The 17,836-nt window shown below is 42.5% G+C and overlaps 1 protein-coding gene across 7 annotated transcripts in view; it reads left to right on the top strand.

The window, feature by feature from the left end:
* The window catches only part of SLC37A3 (solute carrier family 37 member 3), a 48,072-nt gene extending 30,807 nt beyond the window's left edge, over positions 1-17,265 (top strand). For 5 of the 7 annotated variants that reach the window (XM_027573818.2, XM_027573821.2, XM_027573820.2 and 2 more), the window contains 8 exons: positions 2,178-2,262; positions 2,993-3,171; positions 5,437-5,578; positions 7,400-7,501; positions 8,105-8,152; positions 9,389-9,540; positions 14,434-14,499; positions 15,876-17,265. In XM_027573818.2, the coding sequence (XP_027429619.1) occupies positions 2,178-2,262; positions 2,993-3,171; positions 5,437-5,578; positions 7,400-7,501; positions 8,105-8,152; positions 9,389-9,540; positions 14,434-14,499; positions 15,876-15,968 (867 nt within the window). In that variant the 3' untranslated portion in view covers positions 15,969-17,265. Of the gene's footprint in view, positions 1-2,177; positions 2,263-2,992; positions 3,172-5,436; positions 5,579-7,399; positions 7,502-8,104; positions 8,153-9,388; positions 9,541-9,765; positions 12,605-14,433; positions 14,500-15,743; positions 15,805-15,875 lie in introns of those variants that run through there. The other 2 variants (XM_027573823.2, XM_027573824.2) reach the window with 2 other exon arrangements.
* Positions 17,266-17,836: the final 571 nt, after the last annotated feature.

Genomic DNA, 17,836 nt, shown 5'->3' with positions numbered 1-17,836 from the left:
ATAATCAAGTGGGGAAAAAAGTATTTGCAATTCATGTCACAGATCAAGAGCTAATCTCCCTAATATGTAAAGAGGACCTGCAAATTGATAAGAAGACCAACAATACACAAAAAGAAAGGTAAAGGATTTGAATGTGTTGTTCAAATAGAAATGGCTTTGAAATAGGTGACAAGATATTCCACTTCATTTGTAACTTATTCACTGTCCCATTCAGTAAATACATATCAAGTTCTCTAAGTGCCCCTAGGCAGTAGAGAATAGAGCACTGGCCAAAAAAGAAAAAACTTTGCCCTGTGGAGCTTAGGTGTTATTTGGTGGAGAAATGCAAATTAAAACTACACAGTAAAAAAGAAAGAAAAAGAGAAGAAAGAAACTATGCTGTATACTTATTATATTGGTAAGAATCTATAAACTTGATGCCATTTTGTGCTTATGAGGATTGACCCCTCTTGGAGTCAGTCTGAGACTGTCTATCAAAATGACACCTGCTCTAACCGAGCTGTCCACCTCCATGAATTAATCCCACGGGTGAATATACTTCCACGTGTACAAAGTGATGTATCTACGTGGTTATTTCAGTGTTGTTTGTAAGAGCAAAAAACTGGTTACAAATGTGAACCAGGAGGGAGACACAGTGTGACACATCTGTGCAAGGGAAGGTGGCACAGCTGTGAAGTGGAATTCGGAAGTGCTCTGGGTCCTGATAGGAAAAGTTCTCCAAGGTTTGTTAAGTGAAGCAAGCCAGGGTACAGAACAGTGTGTGCTGAACGATGCCATTTTTGTAAAATGGAGGAAGAATCAGAGTATATATTTGTATTGGACTGTATTTCTAAAACAGTCTCTGGGAAGTAGAAATCAAATAACAGCAATGGTTATATGTTAGGGAAATGGGGATTAAGTGGACGGGGGAAGAGGTGGGAGGGAGAGATTTTACTATCCATCCACTTTTTGTTGCTTGGATCATGTGGAAGTGTGATGTATTCAAAACCCTAAATAATTAAAAGTAAGTGTAGTTGCTCTTTTAAAAAGTAGATAAATCGGGGCGCCGGGGTGGCTCAGTCGTTAAGCGGCTGCCTTCGGCTCCGGTCGTGGTCCCAGGGTCCTGGGATCGAGCCCCGCATCGGGCTCCCTGCTCAGCAGCGGGAAACCTGCTTCTCCCTCTCCCACTCCCCCTGCTTGTGTTCCCGCTCTCGCTGGGTCTCTCTCTGTCAAATAAATCAATAAAATCTTTTTAAAAAATAAAAGTAGATAAATTTTGAAATAGTTCACCAGGTGTTTGGTCTCAGAAGAATTTTGGTCGAGTTTGGCTCAACGAGAAGTCCTTCCTGTATTCCCAGTCACCTTTATTCCGGGCTTTTTGGCTTTGCGTCTGGATTGTACTAATTGGGCTCAGATGGGAATTTTGGTTCAAGTGCGGCTCCCAGATTTGGCTTCTGGAAACACTAATTTTGTCACTGTGTTTTCCAGAAATTTATGTCCACATCAGGGCCCATTCCCTATTAAATAAAATTCCGCTGTGCAGCCTGGCTTTTGAGGTTCTTTAATCTTGATCTCACCCTTTCCTAGCAGTTTTATTCCTGGCTGTCCCTTAGCAGAAGCCCCTGCTTTGACCCCGCGGGAGGCTTTCTCTCTCATTCCCACCCTGTCCCTTTGCTTCAGGTGTGCTGGGACGGACCGTAAGTTGCCTTTTCAGCTCTTCCTGAAGACACCGTGTTGCTGCGCCAGGATCTTTAGCTGTTTCCTTCGATTTGTGTTTCTTATTAGGACTGGGCCTTCCCCTTTATTCGCCTACTTGATGCCTTGTACTATTGTTTGGTGTATTGTTTAATCCCCTCAACTGGATAGAATATTTTCGAGGGCAGATAGTGTCTCTTGTGGGAAGCTCTGTGGGACAGAGAATGAGGTTTTGGAGCCAGTCCTGATTTCACAATTGTGGTGGTACCACTCACTGTCCCTGGGACCTTAACTGGCCTCTCTGAGCCTCCGGGGGAAAATGCGTGGAAAACACAAGTGAAACAGCTCCGTGCCTGGCACAGCCTCAGCACTCAGTGCTCATTTCCTTCCCCATCGCCCTCTTCTTCCCACCCGATCCCTCACCTTCCCCACATGGGCTTCTAGTGGATGTGCTCTAAGCAGTATCCCAGGTGTGCAAACAACTCCTGTCTCCTCTTCTCCAGTATGCCTTTCTGGTGACAGCGGCTGTGCAGTTTGCTGGTGGGATCGTCATCTTCTTTGGACTCCTGGTGTCACCAGAAGAAATTGGTGAGGAGAAACTGTCCTTTCTGTTCAACACGTCTTACTGTTATGGGCGAAGAGAAACCTGAGGCCAGCACGGCCGGTCTCTTGTTCCCTAGGAGAACTGTGAGCTCCTTTCAGGGGGTTGGAGGAGTGGTATTTGCTGTTTGTGTTCGGTAGACACCGGTTGGCTGACTGGGCGCAGCTGCAGACGTTTGAGGGGAATGAGGCTCGCCTTTCTAGATTCAGGGAAAACTCTCCATTTGCAAATGAGCTTTGTAATTGAGACACTGACTGGAAATTAGCATGATCTATTTCTCATTTCACTTCTTCAGACAGATTTCTCTCCCTTCATAAAAGGAATTTAGTTGATACTTACCTGTGGTTACATACAAGCAAAACCACAGAAGCAAATAGATGTACAATTCCATCTTTTGCGTGTTATTGAAGAGACATGTTAGTTTAATTGTATGTTATTAATGTTTTCTTAAATGTAATAGAGGTAGTATAATGTCGTTGAAAAAGCATTGCTTTGAATCTAGTTAGTAAAGTAGAATCAGAGTCCTGACTTTGTTGCTTATTAGCTGTGTGACCTTAATTAACTTTGGTTGACTTTGGCCTTGAACCTTAGTTACTTCTTCTGTAAAGTGGAGATAAAAATAATCTCGACCCCATGAGTAATGATACATACAAAGCACCTTGCACAGTGCCAGGCATCTAGAAGGCACTCTATAAATCGTGGCTCTTACTGTTTTAGGTCTCCCAGGTATCGAGGCAGAAGAAAATTTCGAAGAAGACTCACACAGGCCATTGATTAATGGCGCTGAAAACGAAGACGAATATGAGCCTAATTATTCCATCCAAGAAGGCAGTACTGTTACCCAGGTCAAGGCAATAAGCTTTTATCAGGCCTGTTGTCTTCCTGGAGTTATACCGGTAAGGACTGTTCAGATCTCCTTACCACAACTCATGAGATATTATAGCTTGGATATTAGCTCTACCTGCGATAAAGCATCTTGAAGTGTTTAGCTTCTCTTTGATACCTTATTTTAGGAATACACGTTCAGAGGAATATTGTATAGTGCCCCTCAGCTTGTGTCTGGGGAGACCACGACTTGAAATTTTATCTGCGTTCTAATGCAGAGTTAGTGTTCCTTTTCTGTGAAGAGCCAGATAGTAAATGTGTTTAGCCTCGGGGAGGCGGGGGGGGGGGGAGGGGGGGGCGGGTCGTACAGTCTCTACCACAGCTACTCACATCTGTAGAACACATGAAACCCTGGATGGTATGGAACAAAGGGGTGTGGGCAGGTTTGGCCCGTGAGCTCTAGTTTGCTGACCCTGACCCTGCATTCAAGTAAGAAGGCAAAATTAGTGTTCTTAAATACGTTCTTTTTGGCCTGTTGAAGTAGTATAGAATTATATGTGACCAAGAGGGGTTTTGAATGGTTCATTTAAGTCTGCCTTATTTGCCTGTATTATCATTCTAGAAAAAAATTGTTTGCCCTTTTATTAAAAGGTGCAGAACACAGTACTCCCAACAATATTTCTTGGTGATGCGTTCCAGTGTTTCCAAAACCTTTGCGGTCAGGAGAATTTACTAATGTCTGAACTAAGTCCCTTCTGCTGCAGTTTTTCTGTCTTGATGTTTGGGGCGTGCCCGCACGGGAGTGGAAGTTAGGAGGCCTAGGGTGTTGTCCAGCTCACCGTTAAGCCTCTCTAGGGCCTGGGGTAAGTCGCGCAGCCCATCCCTGTGTCCTCGGTGCCTCCTTCCCATGGGGCAGAGAGTAACCCCGTCTGCCCCGGGGTCTCTAACGCTGAGCTCCTGGATTGTGAATAAGCACCTGGTTTTGTTCATTTTATTGTCTAATGGTGCTTTACAAATGTCACCCCTCAGCTGGCTTCAGAGTCTGCGTGCTTACTAGCCCCCTCTGCCTGTGCCCCCAGGCTGAGAGGACCGACATTTGCAGACAGACAGTGAAGTGTGAGTGAGAATGTAAGTGTACGTTGCCACAGTTCTGTAGCCAAAAGACAATATATAAGCGGAATGCAAGGTCCTTGAGGCCTGTTCTTAGGCTAAAGATTAGTGATTTTTAAGTAGTTGTTAAAATAGTCTGCTGGTAATCGCTTCCTTTCTGGGACAGACCTTACATCTGTTGTGACTAAATATGAAACTCTTGCTACTCCTTTGTATTTCACAAGCAATTGTTCCCTGACTCGGGCAGGGATGCAGAGAAAACGGAGTTAACTTAATTCCTTTGTCCCTGGAGCAGGCTGTCTGGACAAAATGCCTCATGATTGGGACTCAGCTCTCTAGGGGGCGGCCGTTGCCCTGCCAGGGAAGCTGTTTTACAACAAGTGATACCTAGGCAGTAACTGGCCGCTCCCGGGAAAAGAATATACTCTCCAGACACCCTTTGAAGTCAGCCTCTCTGTTCCTCCCCCTTTTTCCTTTGATGCTAAATGTCAGGAGTCCCTGGTAATAACGTGTTGAATATAGGAGTCTTAGCACCACTGCCACTTTTAGTCCTCCAAGCAGAGCCACAAGGCCCAGGATGGTCATGCTCTTTGATTTCTGACTCAGCAAAGATACTTTTGCTTTTCCACTGGATGTTGGAATACAAGGCTTTTGGAAACCATAATGTGAAAGTAGTTCTAATGTCGCTGCTTTTCTTAGACCTTGGAACTATAGTTTCGTCACATTGCTCTCCAATGTTCATGATGGTAACTTTGCAGGAAGTAGAAGAACCAAAAAAGGTGGGGCTGCTTGGAATAAAAGCTGTGATGTTTACTGGATTTCTTTGCTTGTGGTTAATGATAGTTAGTGGTACGAATACCTTTTATCTTTGTCTAAATAAAGAAACATGAGTGTATGCTCTGCCTTTGAGGTTCAAAACACTGCTTTGCTTCTACCGGGGAACTGAAAGGAGAAGAAACTGGGGACAATTAAGAAATAGTCATGTGTATTTTTGTTCCAGAGGCCTGCTGCACATGCCTTTCTGGAAGCTAATGGGGATAATAAAGAGAAGTGGGAGACTAGCTGAATTCAGGCAAATGGGAATTTATAGAAGTGTGTAATTTTAAAATCAGGTGCTATTCTTCCCAGACCCCTGTGTATGGTTTTGGTTTTGAATTACATTAAGAATTGTGGTCCTTCTGTGTTGTTGTTTGTTCCTCATCGAAAGTCGAATGTTTTTCTTGTAGTACTCACTGGCCTACGCCTGCTTGAAGTTAGTAAATTACTCCTTCTTCTTCTGGTTGCCCTTTTATCTGAGTAACAACTTTGGATGGAAGGAGGCTGAAGCTGACAAGTTGTCCATTTGGTACGATGTTGGAGGAATTATAGGTAATGCCAAGTGATCTTTTTCTATGAAGAGAGTTAGTCACTGGTAATATTTTACTGGGTTATGAAATCTGACATCGTTTAAAGTTTTGTTACTTAGTCCACAGCCATTTTTCCTAAACCGTCCTACCAGGAAACAGCTAAAGTCTTAAAAAAAAAAAAAAGAATCCGTGGAAAGGAAGAGCCAGCCCACGGCAGCCCTGTGATTTATAGGGCTCTTTTTTTCTCGGTTCTTTGTTTATGGATCAGTTCTTTTGTGTTGGGAAGCACAGGGATGTTTCCCTCTGCCATCTCTTTAAATGTAACCCTTTCGCACACTTTCAGTGATATCTTAGATCTAAAGCTAATTGTATGCCAGAGATCCAAGTTAGAATGTGAATGTGTTCATTTTATCTACTTCCCAACTTCCCCACCACCCACAGTCAAAGAAGGGAAAATACTAGCTTAGTGTATAGATTTTGTCAGATCCTAGAGGTAGGAATAATAGTGGGTATTAATTTCTGTGAGTATTTTGCAACTGTTCCACTGCACACAGCAGATTTTAATAGTGACTTTTTGCTACGGCTGGAAGCATAAACAAGTACCTAAGAAACTCTAAAATAAGACCGTTGTACAGAGTGCATTTTATTGGGTGTTACCTATAGGGCTATGGCAAAATCATAACATCCTTTCTGTAATGTTTGGATTTAGAACTGTGCTAAGGCTAAGCTGCCCTGAGCACCTGAGAGCAGTGAGTCCTCAGGTGATACGCTGTTACTGTACTTGACCTTGTCTGCCCTTATTCTTAGATACAGAGCCAAAGGTGAGGCTGCCACTGTTAGACCTGACCATACTTCTGGGTCCTGCTGTCCAATGAGGATGTACCAGATGTCCCATAGGCCCTATTGCTCAAAATGTGGCTGCATCTAAATGTGACCTTGTTGCTTAAAGGATTCACATTACCTCTTTCTAAAGATCCTGACCTGTTCATTATCACCAAATCATAATCACTGCATTTAATTTTAGTGAACATTTATTGGCCTCCACTAACAGCCTGTGAGGCATGGTCTTTAATGAATCATCTTTTAAAATAAAAAGCAGAGGGGTGCCTGGGTGGCTTAGTCCGTTAGGCGTTCGACTCTTGATTTTGGCTCAGGTCATGATCTCAGGGTCGTGAGATTGAGCCCCCGTGTTGGGCCCTGTGCTGAACATGGAGCCTGCTTAAGATTCTCTCCCTCTGGGGTGCTTGGGTGGCTCAGTCGATTAAGCATCTGCCTTTGGCTCAGGTCATGATCTCAGGGTCCTGGGATCGAGCTTCTGCATGGGGCTTCCTGCTCAACAGGGAGCCTGCTTCTCCTTCTCTCTCTTCCACCCCCCTGCTTGTGCTCTCTCTCTCTGTCAAATAAATAAATAAAATCGTAAAAAAAAAAAAAAATCCCTCTGCTCCTGCACATGCATGGGCTCTCTCTCTAAAATAAAATAAAATAAAATAAAATAAAATAAAATAAAATAAAATAAAAAGCAGAAAAATCAGGAAAAGCCTGGTTTGAGAAGTGAGAACAGCAAGGGACAGTGGGTGGTTTTGATGATTTTTTTCCTTTTTCCTTATTTTGCTGTGTGATTCATGGTGTCCTGTTCCTATCAGCCTTCCTGGCCATTAACAGTCAGGTAATCTTCCTTAAAGGAAGCTGTGGAGGAAGCTTGTTTGGGAGAGTCAGCTATCTTTTTGGGTAGACCAGTGTCAGGATCCTGCTGGCAGGGAGAGAGTACGTGGGGAACAAGCTTCAGATAAACTGAGCTAAATCATAAACGATTTTGCTTGTGATGCGCTCTTGGTACTTGCAGGTGGGACTTTGCAAGGTTTCATCTCGGACATATTACAGAAGAGAGCACCAGTTTTAGCTCTCAGTCTGCTTCTGGCTGTTGGGTCCCTCGTTGGATATAGCCGTGAGTATTCCCTTGCAACTGAATTATTTTTCTGATCTCTCAGGACTAAGGCATTTGCCATGAGTCAGTGATCAGCCCCGGAGAGATGCTTGAGACCAGCTACAAAGGCTGATACGAGACCTTTGTATTGTCCTGTAAATGCCTGGTAAAAGTATCATCACGTAGTTTTATTTGTGTTGGGGAGGAAACTGGCATCTCTCCTGCTTTGTTGGTTTGTTTAAAAGCTTGTTTGGGAGTGTATCTGCTTTGTTTGAGGGTAGGCTCCAGAGGGCCAGCATTAGAGCCAATAAAACAATAAAAGGGAAAGGGTTTCAAAAGAGGAAAGATGGTAATTAGTAGGTTTGGTATATGTCCCTTAAGATGCTGCTGAGATGGGAGTAGAGTTTTTCTTCAGCTTTTAGAAGTCTCATTAGCTTGAGCACCAGCCAGAGGCAGACATTACAAATAAAAGTTGGAGTAGGCGGTGAAAGAGTTGTATCCCTTTGTTGTCTCTGGGAGTGATCTGTGAGGTCACTGAGATCCAGATCTTTCTGTGCTGTTCAGTGGGGGCCGATGCAATCTGCTTTTAAAGTCAGCATGCTGTTTCTGCGTCTTTTCTCATAGGTTCTCCGAACGATAAGTCCATTAATGCACTTCTGATGGCGGTTACAGGTATGTGGTGTGGCTCCATTTTACTAAACTGTTACTGCTCCGCTGTAAATAGAAAGGAAGAAAGGGAAACCGTTTGCTCCCTTGGTTTGAGTAATACTAAAACCTTCATTATAAAGAGCTCCGATGGTAAAAGGAAAGCTGCCTACTTCAGATTCAGATTCTGTTTCTCTGCTATCAAGTGACTTCTTCAGTCCTATTGTTACGGAAGCAGTCCCCTTGGACAGAGATTTTTCTAAAATGTTTGATTGCTTCCCCAGCTTCCCTTATTACTTCTGGAGGTGGTTTAGGAAGACGCCACATTGGAAACCAATTCACCAGCTTTCAAAAAGGTTTCCTGGGGTGCCTGGGTGGCTTGTTCGTTGGGCGTCTCCCTTAGGCTCAGGTCATGATCCCAGGGTCCTGGGATCCTGGGATCAAGCCCCACATCGGGCTCCCTGCTCAGCGGCAACCCTGCTTCTCCCTCTCCCACTCCCCCTGCTTGTGTTCCCTCTCTCGCTGTGTGTCTCTCTGTCAAATAAATAAATAAAATCTTTAAAAAAAAAAAAGGTTTTCCAACTATGTTGGAATTGGTCAGTATTTCTCCACGTGAGCACCAGATGAAACAGTTAAGTGTAATTAGGGACCACGGTATAGAAAGATTATTTTTAAACTTTAGATCCTACTCAGGTTAGTGAGAGCTGCTCATGATACGTGACATGGAACTCATTCTACCCAAGTGAACAGAGTCACGTGGGCCAATTCCTGCTCAGTCCTCAGACAGCCTCGTGGGGAGCAGTGGCTGATAGAACCGTCTGTCAGATGACAGAGCCTTTTCTCTTCTCTCTTTTTTTTCAATATGTGTGGTTGAATTTGGATAGTCAGATACTCAGTTGATACAACTCTACCACAGTAGAAGTTGACAGCAAGTGTAATTAGTAATTAGTTATTGATGAATGCAGTCCTTACAGGATTAGAAAGGCTGTATATTCACTGTATTTTCTGTATCTTTGGTTTTTATAAAATATACCAGGGTATCATATAATTCAAGTAGGGCTTTCAGAAAAGTGGATGCTAACTAGTTTGAAGATGACATGATCTGGAAGAGTTTTCATCTTTACTGTTTTTTTCCTCCCCCTTTTGCTGTTTCTCTCCAACATATTGATTAAAAGGTTGGGATAAGAGTTGTCTTGTCCAGTAGATTTCTAGCGGTGTGATGAATAATGTTTTAATGAGAACCTGTTTTGTTTATGACTTCAGGATTTTTTATTGGTGGACCTTCTAACATGATTAGCTCTGCTATTTCTGCGGACCTGGGTCGCCAAGAGTTGATCCAAGGGAGCAGTGAGGCTTTGGCGACCGTCACAGGAATTGTTGATGGAACTGGAAGCATTGGAGCTGCGGTGGGCCAGGTGAGGGGAACAAGAGAGGGCTTGAAATTGAGTGGTGAGTAGTCTCTCGGTGGTGGGAGAATTTACACCTGCCCTCTGGGCCACAGTAGGTGGCACTCTCGTTCTGCGTAGTATACTTTTCTGTAAGCCTTAGGTTTCTAATCTTCTTTGAGGTCAGCTAACGGGACCTAATGTGGAAGGTCCCTCTACATTTTTTTAGTTTCTTCTTCCCACTTTTATTTCCAGATTCTTCCCGTCTGGAAATAAGCTGACATCTCATAAGACAGATCCTCAGTCCCAGTTTGCTACTCCCTTCTTCGCAGCCTGAACTTGGCACTCCGAGGGGCCGTGAGGCACATGCTTCTCATTATCCCCCACCTGGCATGCACACCCTGTCTCCTCTCTCATACCAGACACACAAGTTCTTCTCATGGATCTCTACCAGAAATTGCCACGGATTCGGCAGCTGCTCGGAGTCACTTTCTCTGCTTCCAATGACTGTGTCTCAAAGGGAGGTTCATAAATGTCTTGTGTCAGAATCATCTGGGTTATTCATTAAAATATGGAACACTGAGCTTACTGCAGGCTTGCTGAATTAGAACCTGGAGATCTGTGTTTCAACGAGCCTTCCTGGTGATTCTTATCCACTCTAAACTTGAGATTGCCTAGGCTAAGATTGGCCTACAGTAAGTAGTCAGAACTACTCAAAGGCTTAAATTCAGCCTTCTCTTCCTTGGGACAGTTGCGACTCATGCCTCTCCCAGGGTATACCTTTCCAGGTCATTGAGGGCTAATTTTACAAAAAGAAGGATCAGGGAATCATCTGCGTAGATAAAATAGATGAAACTTTGGAAGTTAATGAGATGTTTAATGGGCAAAGAAAATACAGGCAAAACCTCAGGGGTCGCCCAGTGGTCAAAGACACAGGAGGTCAGCAGTGCCGTGTAGGCAAGGGGAGGTGCTGGTCAGTGAGATCAGAGGGGTAGAGGGGCCGGGGAAGGAGAAGGGAAGAAAAAAGTCTCTTAGTTTCGACACTCAGGTCATTACCGGCCTTGAATATTGCTGTTTTGCTTGCTCTGTGGGGATAGATCACCAATGTCTGATTGCTGGTGGTTAATGAGAGAGCAAGTATTGAGGAAAATAAGCCATCTTCATGCTTATCACTACCCAGCCATATGTTATATATTTATTTGTTATTGTATCCCATGGTAGCCCCAGTACATAGGACGGTGTCTGGCACACAGTAGATGTGCTCATATCTGTTGAGTGGCTCTAGAATGAATGGTTGATAGGGTTGATATATCAAGCTTAGCGTACTTGATTATGAGACTGAAGAGGAAAAAAAAAAAAACCTAGCAAAAGTAGGAGAAATGTGCTTACTTGATTGTGTGCTGGAGTAGGAACCAAAAATGCTGTTGGCTACCAGTTCAGAGGTCTTTATATAAAGGGTAAGGGGTGATTGTATTGGGCATCCTTTTCTGATATCACTGTATTCTCAGTAGTCGTTTCTCCCTGATGTTTTTTTCATTAATCAAATGGGTGGGTTATATAATGAGTATTTCAAGGAGTTTAGTTGTTGTTGTTGTTTAAGATTTTTATTTATTTGAGAGAGAGAGAGAGCATGAGAAAGGGGAGGGTCAGAGGGAGAAGCAGACTCCTCGCTGAATGGGGAGCCTGATGCAGGACTCCATCCCAGGACCCTGGGATCATGGCCTGAGCTGAAGGCAGACACTCAACCGACTGAGCCACCCAGGCATCCCTCAAGGAGTTTATTTGTATTTGGAATGTCTCACCTGCCAGTATTTGGATCCCTAACTATGAACTTGGGTCAGCATTAGGCTCACTTTGGTGGTTGGGGAAATGGGATCCGGAGTAAATCATTGTTAGCTTTATTCATTCCTCTTCATATTGATTTTTGACTAATTTCCCATTGCGTGGGGTATGAGATTCCAAACTCTATGACTTAATATTGGAAACTTGATGAGCCTGTCCCGGCTCTCCTGATTTACCCTGAACAGCTTTTTTCCCCACCTTCCCTTGACTTCACAAGAAAAATGTTTGTTTCTCTCTTGGTTTCCATAGCGGTTGATGCCTACCTCTAATAGAGTGCTTGTCACGGTGCATCGCATTTACTGGTTTATCTGTGCCAGACTCTGCATTTCCTTGAGAACAGGAACTGTTTCCTTGATCTTTGTGGTCCCAATGGCTTAGTATGTTTTTGACACATAGTAGGGGCTCAGTAAGATTAAATTGTGGTATCTATCCAAGGAAAATGAGAACAAATGTTCACATAAACACTTGAACACATACATGTTCATAGCTGGATTACTCATAACAGCTAAAAAGTAGAAAAAACCCAGACGTCCATCGACTGAGGAATGGATAAACAGAATGTGTGTATTCATATGATGCAGTCGTATTTGGCATTTGAAGAGGATATCTGGCACTTAAAAGTGTATAGATGTTACGTGGACGCACCTGAAAAATAGTATGTAAGTGAAAGAAGCCAGTTACAAAAGACCATGTACTTAAATGATTTCATTCATATGAGATATCCAAAATGGGCAAGTCTATAGGGAAAGAAATTAGATTAGTGGTTGCCTGGGGTCAGGTGGGTCTACAGAGTGACTGTTGATGGGTAGAACATTTCTTTTGGTAGGGGGTGATAGAAATGGTCTAAAATTACATTATGGTAATAGTTGCACAATTCTGTAAATATTGAGTTGTATACTTTAAATGGGTGAATTTTATGTTATGTAAATTGTATGTCAATAGAACTGTTTAAAAGAAAGATAAAGTGGCAGAAAGACTTGGGAGCGCTGCTGTGAGCCCTTTAACCGGTGACTAGACCTTTGCTTTTTTGCTTTCCATTATGTAATCTAGGCTACATCACTCACTCATTTTGCTTTAATTTTTTTCCGCTTATAAGTTTCACTGGTAGTGTGTGATGGAAGAACATGGGTAAACTCTCACATCTGTGGTCAGTTGATTTTTTCTTTTTAAAGATTTTATTTATTTACTTGACAGAGGGTGAGAGACAGAGCACAGCAGAGGGAGTGGCAGGCAGAGGGAGAGGGAGAAGCAGGCTTCCCACTGAGCGGAGAGCCCAACACAGGGCTCCATCCCAGGACCCTAGGATCATGACCTCAGCCGAAGGCAGATGCTTCACCGGCTGAGCCACCCAGGCGCCCTGGTCAGTTGATTTTTGACAAAGGTGCCAAGACTATTCAATGGGGAAAGAATGGTTTCCTCACCAGGTTGTGCTGGGGAAGCTGGATATACACACACGCAGGATGAAGGTAGACCCCTTGCCTTACAGCGTAGACAAAAATTGACGCAAAATGGATCAAAACCTAACTTTAAGAACTAAAACTATAAAAACTCTTAGAAGAAATTATAGGGATAAATCTTCATGACAGATATATACAAATGGCCAATAAACACCTGTAAAGATTCTCAACATCCTTAGTTATTAGGGAAATGCAAATCAAAACCTCAGTGAGGTACCACTTCACACCTATTAGGTTGGCTATCACTTTACAAACAACAACAGAAAAGAGCAAGTAGTTACGAGGGTCTGGGGGAAGTGGATCTCTTACATTGCTGGTGGCAGTGTAAACTGGTGCAGCTGCTGTGGAAAATGCTTTGGTGGGTCCTCAAAAAGTTAAACATGGAATTACCATGTGACCCCGCAGTTCCATTCCTAGGAATATACCTTAAAGAACTGAAAACAGGACTCGTACATATATATACCAGTCTTCCCAGCAGCGTTATTCATAATAACCAAAAGGCTGAAACAAACCAAATGTTCAGCAGCTGATGACAGGACAGACAAAAGGTGGCATGTCCACAGCGTGGAATATTATCCAGCCATAGAAAGGGATGCTATTCCAACATGTGCCGCAGCCTTGAAGACAGTACACTGAGTGAGGTAAGCCAGGCCCAAAGGGACAAACGTTGTGTGACTCCACTGAGCATGAAATCTCTAGAACAGGCAAATTCTCCTAGGTTACCGGGGGCTGGGAAGAGGGAGTGGTGGGGAGTGATTGCTTAATGGATGCAGCCTTGGTGTTTAGGGTGATGAAAAATTTTGGGAATAGATAGTGGTGATAGTGGTACAACACTGTGAATGTACATAATGCCCCTGAATTGTACACTTAAAAATGGTTAAAATGGCCAATTTTATATATATTTTATCATAATAGAAAAAAATGGGTTAAATGCTATTAGATTCTTTTCGGTGATTGAAATAAAGTAAAAGCATTTGTTGTAGAATGTTAAAGCCGTATAGAAATCCTCTGAGTCTAAATAACACCATTGAAAAGTGGGCAACATGCTTAAAAGACAAACTGTTTTTAAAAGCATCAATTAGGGGCGCCTGGCATTAAGCGTCTGCCTTCGGCTCAGGTCATGGCCCCGGGGTCCTGGGATCGAGCCCCGCATCGGGCTCCCTGCTCGGCGGGAAGCCTGCTTCTCCTCCCTCTCCCACTCCCCCTGCTTGTGTTCCCTGTCTCGCTGCGTCTCTCTCTGTCAAATAAATAAATAAAATCTTGAAAAAAAAAAAGAAAAAAGCATCAGTTATACTACCTTTCATTGGAAGAAAGAAGGATTAAACAGAAATGGCTTGAGGATGTTCATCTTCCTCTCTTATTAGCAAAGTGAATAAAAATAAACCGTAAAGTCCTGTCATCTCTTCTGCAGTGTTTGTACTTGGACTCTGCCAGCTTACAAGAGGAAGGCCAGATATCTTTTAAGTAGGAACATGCACGTGAAAGCTTTGCAAACTGAAAACCATTCTACAAATCCTAACTCCCTTCTCATTTTCTGGAAGAGCTGTGTTTAATCTACCTTTCAGCTACTTCGTTTGATTAATTTATAAAGGATTATATTGTAATTTCTTTTTCTCCCTTGTAGTATTTAGTGTCTTTGATCCAGGACAATCTGGGATGGATGTGGGTGTTCTACTTTTTCATTCTCATGGTAAGTGAGCGTGTGCCTTTTTTAACTCCTGGTTTTTCTTATGAATTTAGTTCAAAGCATTTACTTAGATCACCTTTTAAATCAGCACAATTGCTGATTGCTCTTGATGACCCTTTTGTGAAAACGAACGTGTCATGAGTCTAAAAGATACGTTCTTTTTTCAAGGTGGGAACGGGTTTTTAGTTTGCCCTTGACCTGAGCCTAATGAGTATTGTCATTTATAATTCTAGAAAAAGTGGTGAGAGACTTACTGAAAGTATTACTCGGTGTACTCTTCTGGGGTACTCTCTATCTGCTAGATATAATTTGGGAATTCTGAAGGAAATTACAGCATACACCAAGCAACATCGGGCTCAAAAAGAAGCATTGCTATAATTAACACTGTGGTATGTAGGTTCTAAAATGAAGAGAGTCTCTTGAGAAAATATTTGTCATGCCTTTAACATTCTTGGCTAGAATTGTGTACTTTCTGGGAAATAGCCAGTTCAGAGCAAGGCCTTATACTTTTAAAATGTTGCTCTCTGTTGAATAAGTATGTGACCTCCCCTCCTACATTATTGGTGAGATGGTACTCAAGATAGGTCTACTTGAGAGAGTCTGGTGACAGCTTCATCCACGAGGGGATGCATTTTGTATCCCATCCCTAAATCTAGTACATCCTAATTGGAGACAGCCTCAAGCACCCCAAGTCCAGCCATGGTCCTCCAGCCTTGTCCAAGGAGCCCAGGAGTTCAGCGCCCGAATTCCCTGGAGCTGCCTTAAGGCTATGTATTCTGCTATCACAAAGGATGCTGCTTCTGCCTAACTGCCTTCCAGCTTCTAAAGACTGGGCCATATGTCTCTGTGTTCCTATTCTGACATCTGTGCTAAATAGAGGGAAATGTCTCCTGATGAACCTGCTGTGTGATCATACAAGAAATTGTACTAGAAAGAAAACTGGATCTATTATGAGAAGCACTGTTTTTAAAGTGAGCTCCAGGGGCTCCTGGCTGGCTCAGTCAGAGCATGTGACTCTTGGTCCTGGGGTCATGAGTTTGAGCCCCACATTGGGTGCAGAGATTACTTAAACAAATAAAAAATAAATAAAAATAAATAAAGTGAGCTCTAGTACCAATTTTTTGCTCTACCTATGGCAAATTATTTAATTTTGTGTACCTTAGTTCTTTTTCTGGAGACTATGTAACATTAAGTTTTTTTAAAAAAATACTAACCTTGATTTTCAAAATTGTTTTCTAATTCATTAGAAAAGATCGAGTCATCTTTGTACGAAGTCAAAATGAATGCACTTGTCCACGTTCATTATTACGTTCAAAACCTGATGCTCTAACAGTTAATTAAATTGTCAGTGCATATTTAATGCTTTTTTCTCTTCACAGACAAGTTGTACAATTTTATTTATCTCGCCATTAATAGTGAGGGAAATCTGCTATCTTATGCAAAGGCGACAAGCTCGTATATTGAGTGAGTGAGTGTTGCCAGAAGAGAAGAAGAGAAGAGAAGAACAATGGAAGACACGTCAGGACTATTATTTCTTCTGATTCACCCTCTTGGGGGTTGTCTTAAGAGCTCCAACAAAACCTCAGATTGTCAAGCCTCTTTCAACAATGTCAGCCACTTGAGATGCTGACCAGTGGTGAAGGCTGGGCTGTTTTTCTGCACTACATGAGTTATTGTGGATGATTTTCTTTGTTGCTTCATAAATGTACTGAATGGCCTGTGAGTCTGCCAACCTCTTTATTTGGCCTGTTGAGATTTACCCTTTTAACCTGAAATACTGTCTTGGACTTGGACCCTAATTCTCCAGCCTGGACAGTTGAGTGGCCACGAGACGGTTGCACATGGTTTGCATCAATGATGGGCTCATTGGATCATTGGATTTTGCTTTGATAATGAGTTTGCCGAGAGCGGCTCATCTTTGAAGCCTCAAATCCTGGTAGAGTGCTCAAGCTGGATCAAGCATAAGCCTGCCTTGGACAAAGAATCCCTTTGTTAACTGTGGTGGGAAAAATCACACTACATGGTGACTGGCTCAGGCACTCTGTATCTGATTTAAAGTTAATCAGCTCCAGAAGCAGAAATGCCTTCAAATTATTGTCAGCTTGTTCTCTTCTCTCTTCGTTCGCAATTAACTTCGACTCCTGGAAGTACTCAGTCTTCCGTTCAAGGACCATAAGGTACATCATCAGTTGTCATGCACATTCCAAGGGGTAGCTCACAACCGAAGTACTCAACCCCAGATTTGCTCTCTGGGAACATTAGGATCCACTAGGACGCTAATCTGCTTAGCCCTGTTTTCAGAGAATTGATCTTTCTCACAACCGGGTTCCTTGAGTTACCTCAGCAGAAGACTAGAGTTAGAGACAGAGGAAACACCTTTTGTCCTAGTACGGGTTAAGTATGTGACCTTGAATCACATTAATGGGTTACCAGGGCCTGGGGACTAGGTGTCTATTCTTTAGAAGTTTGTAGCATGTATGTCTTCAAGGCTGTGAATTCTATACTAATTATCCCAACATTTTTAGGTCATTCTGTATATGTATTTTAAATCATGGACACGAACTAGCGGGAAAATGTGCAATTTGGAGGGCTGCCTAATTTGTGTTGGGTTAGGGAATATTTTTCAGCTTCTTGCTTTATACTCTAAAATGTGGTGTGTAAATTTATGAACTTGTTAATGTTATTTAATCAAGGAGATTTCCAATCAGTTAATTCCTCATTACTGACAAAAAAAGGGAAAATATGAAACACAGGAAGGGAAAATAAACTGACTTTTATAGTAAATACCTGTCCCTCTGGTTATTTAAATATATACTCTGACTTCCTTGTTCTAGAATGTGGTTCATGCCTTATAATTTCCTGGGGTTCACCATTTACTGACCCTATGGTGCACCTGATTGTACAGATAGCTTCTCCCTGATGGCCCCATCTCTATTATGTTCTGTGAACACCTTCCCTTCTCCTTTGTGTGAGATTGTGCTAAGTTTGGATGAGTGCCTGGTTGTAATTTAAGAATTGTCTATAGATGAATGCCATTTTTTATTATTTAACCTCCTTCTGACATTTGGCTGAGAGTTTCCTCTCTGCCCACATCATCAATATGGTAGCATTTTTGTGTCCTGACACCAACATTGTTTTCTTATCCTGTTTATTTTTATTTTTTACCCTATTTACACTTAGCTGGGTGAGTGTTCCCCTGACCTCTCTCTAGCCCCCAAGCAGTATCTGAAGTGAAATTATAAATAGATAAGTGCTCAGCCCTGAGTGAAAGGATATATTTCATGATGGATTTATTTCCTTATTGTTCTAGTTCTGGCAGGCTACATAGGAATCAGCTTTA

Source organism: Zalophus californianus, chromosome 12 (assembly GCF_009762305.2).
Source record: "Zalophus californianus isolate mZalCal1 chromosome 12, mZalCal1.pri.v2, whole genome shotgun sequence".
Lineage (NCBI taxonomy): Eukaryota > Metazoa > Chordata > Mammalia > Carnivora > Otariidae > Zalophus > Zalophus californianus.
This window is presented reverse-complemented; position numbering and strand designations above follow the sequence as displayed.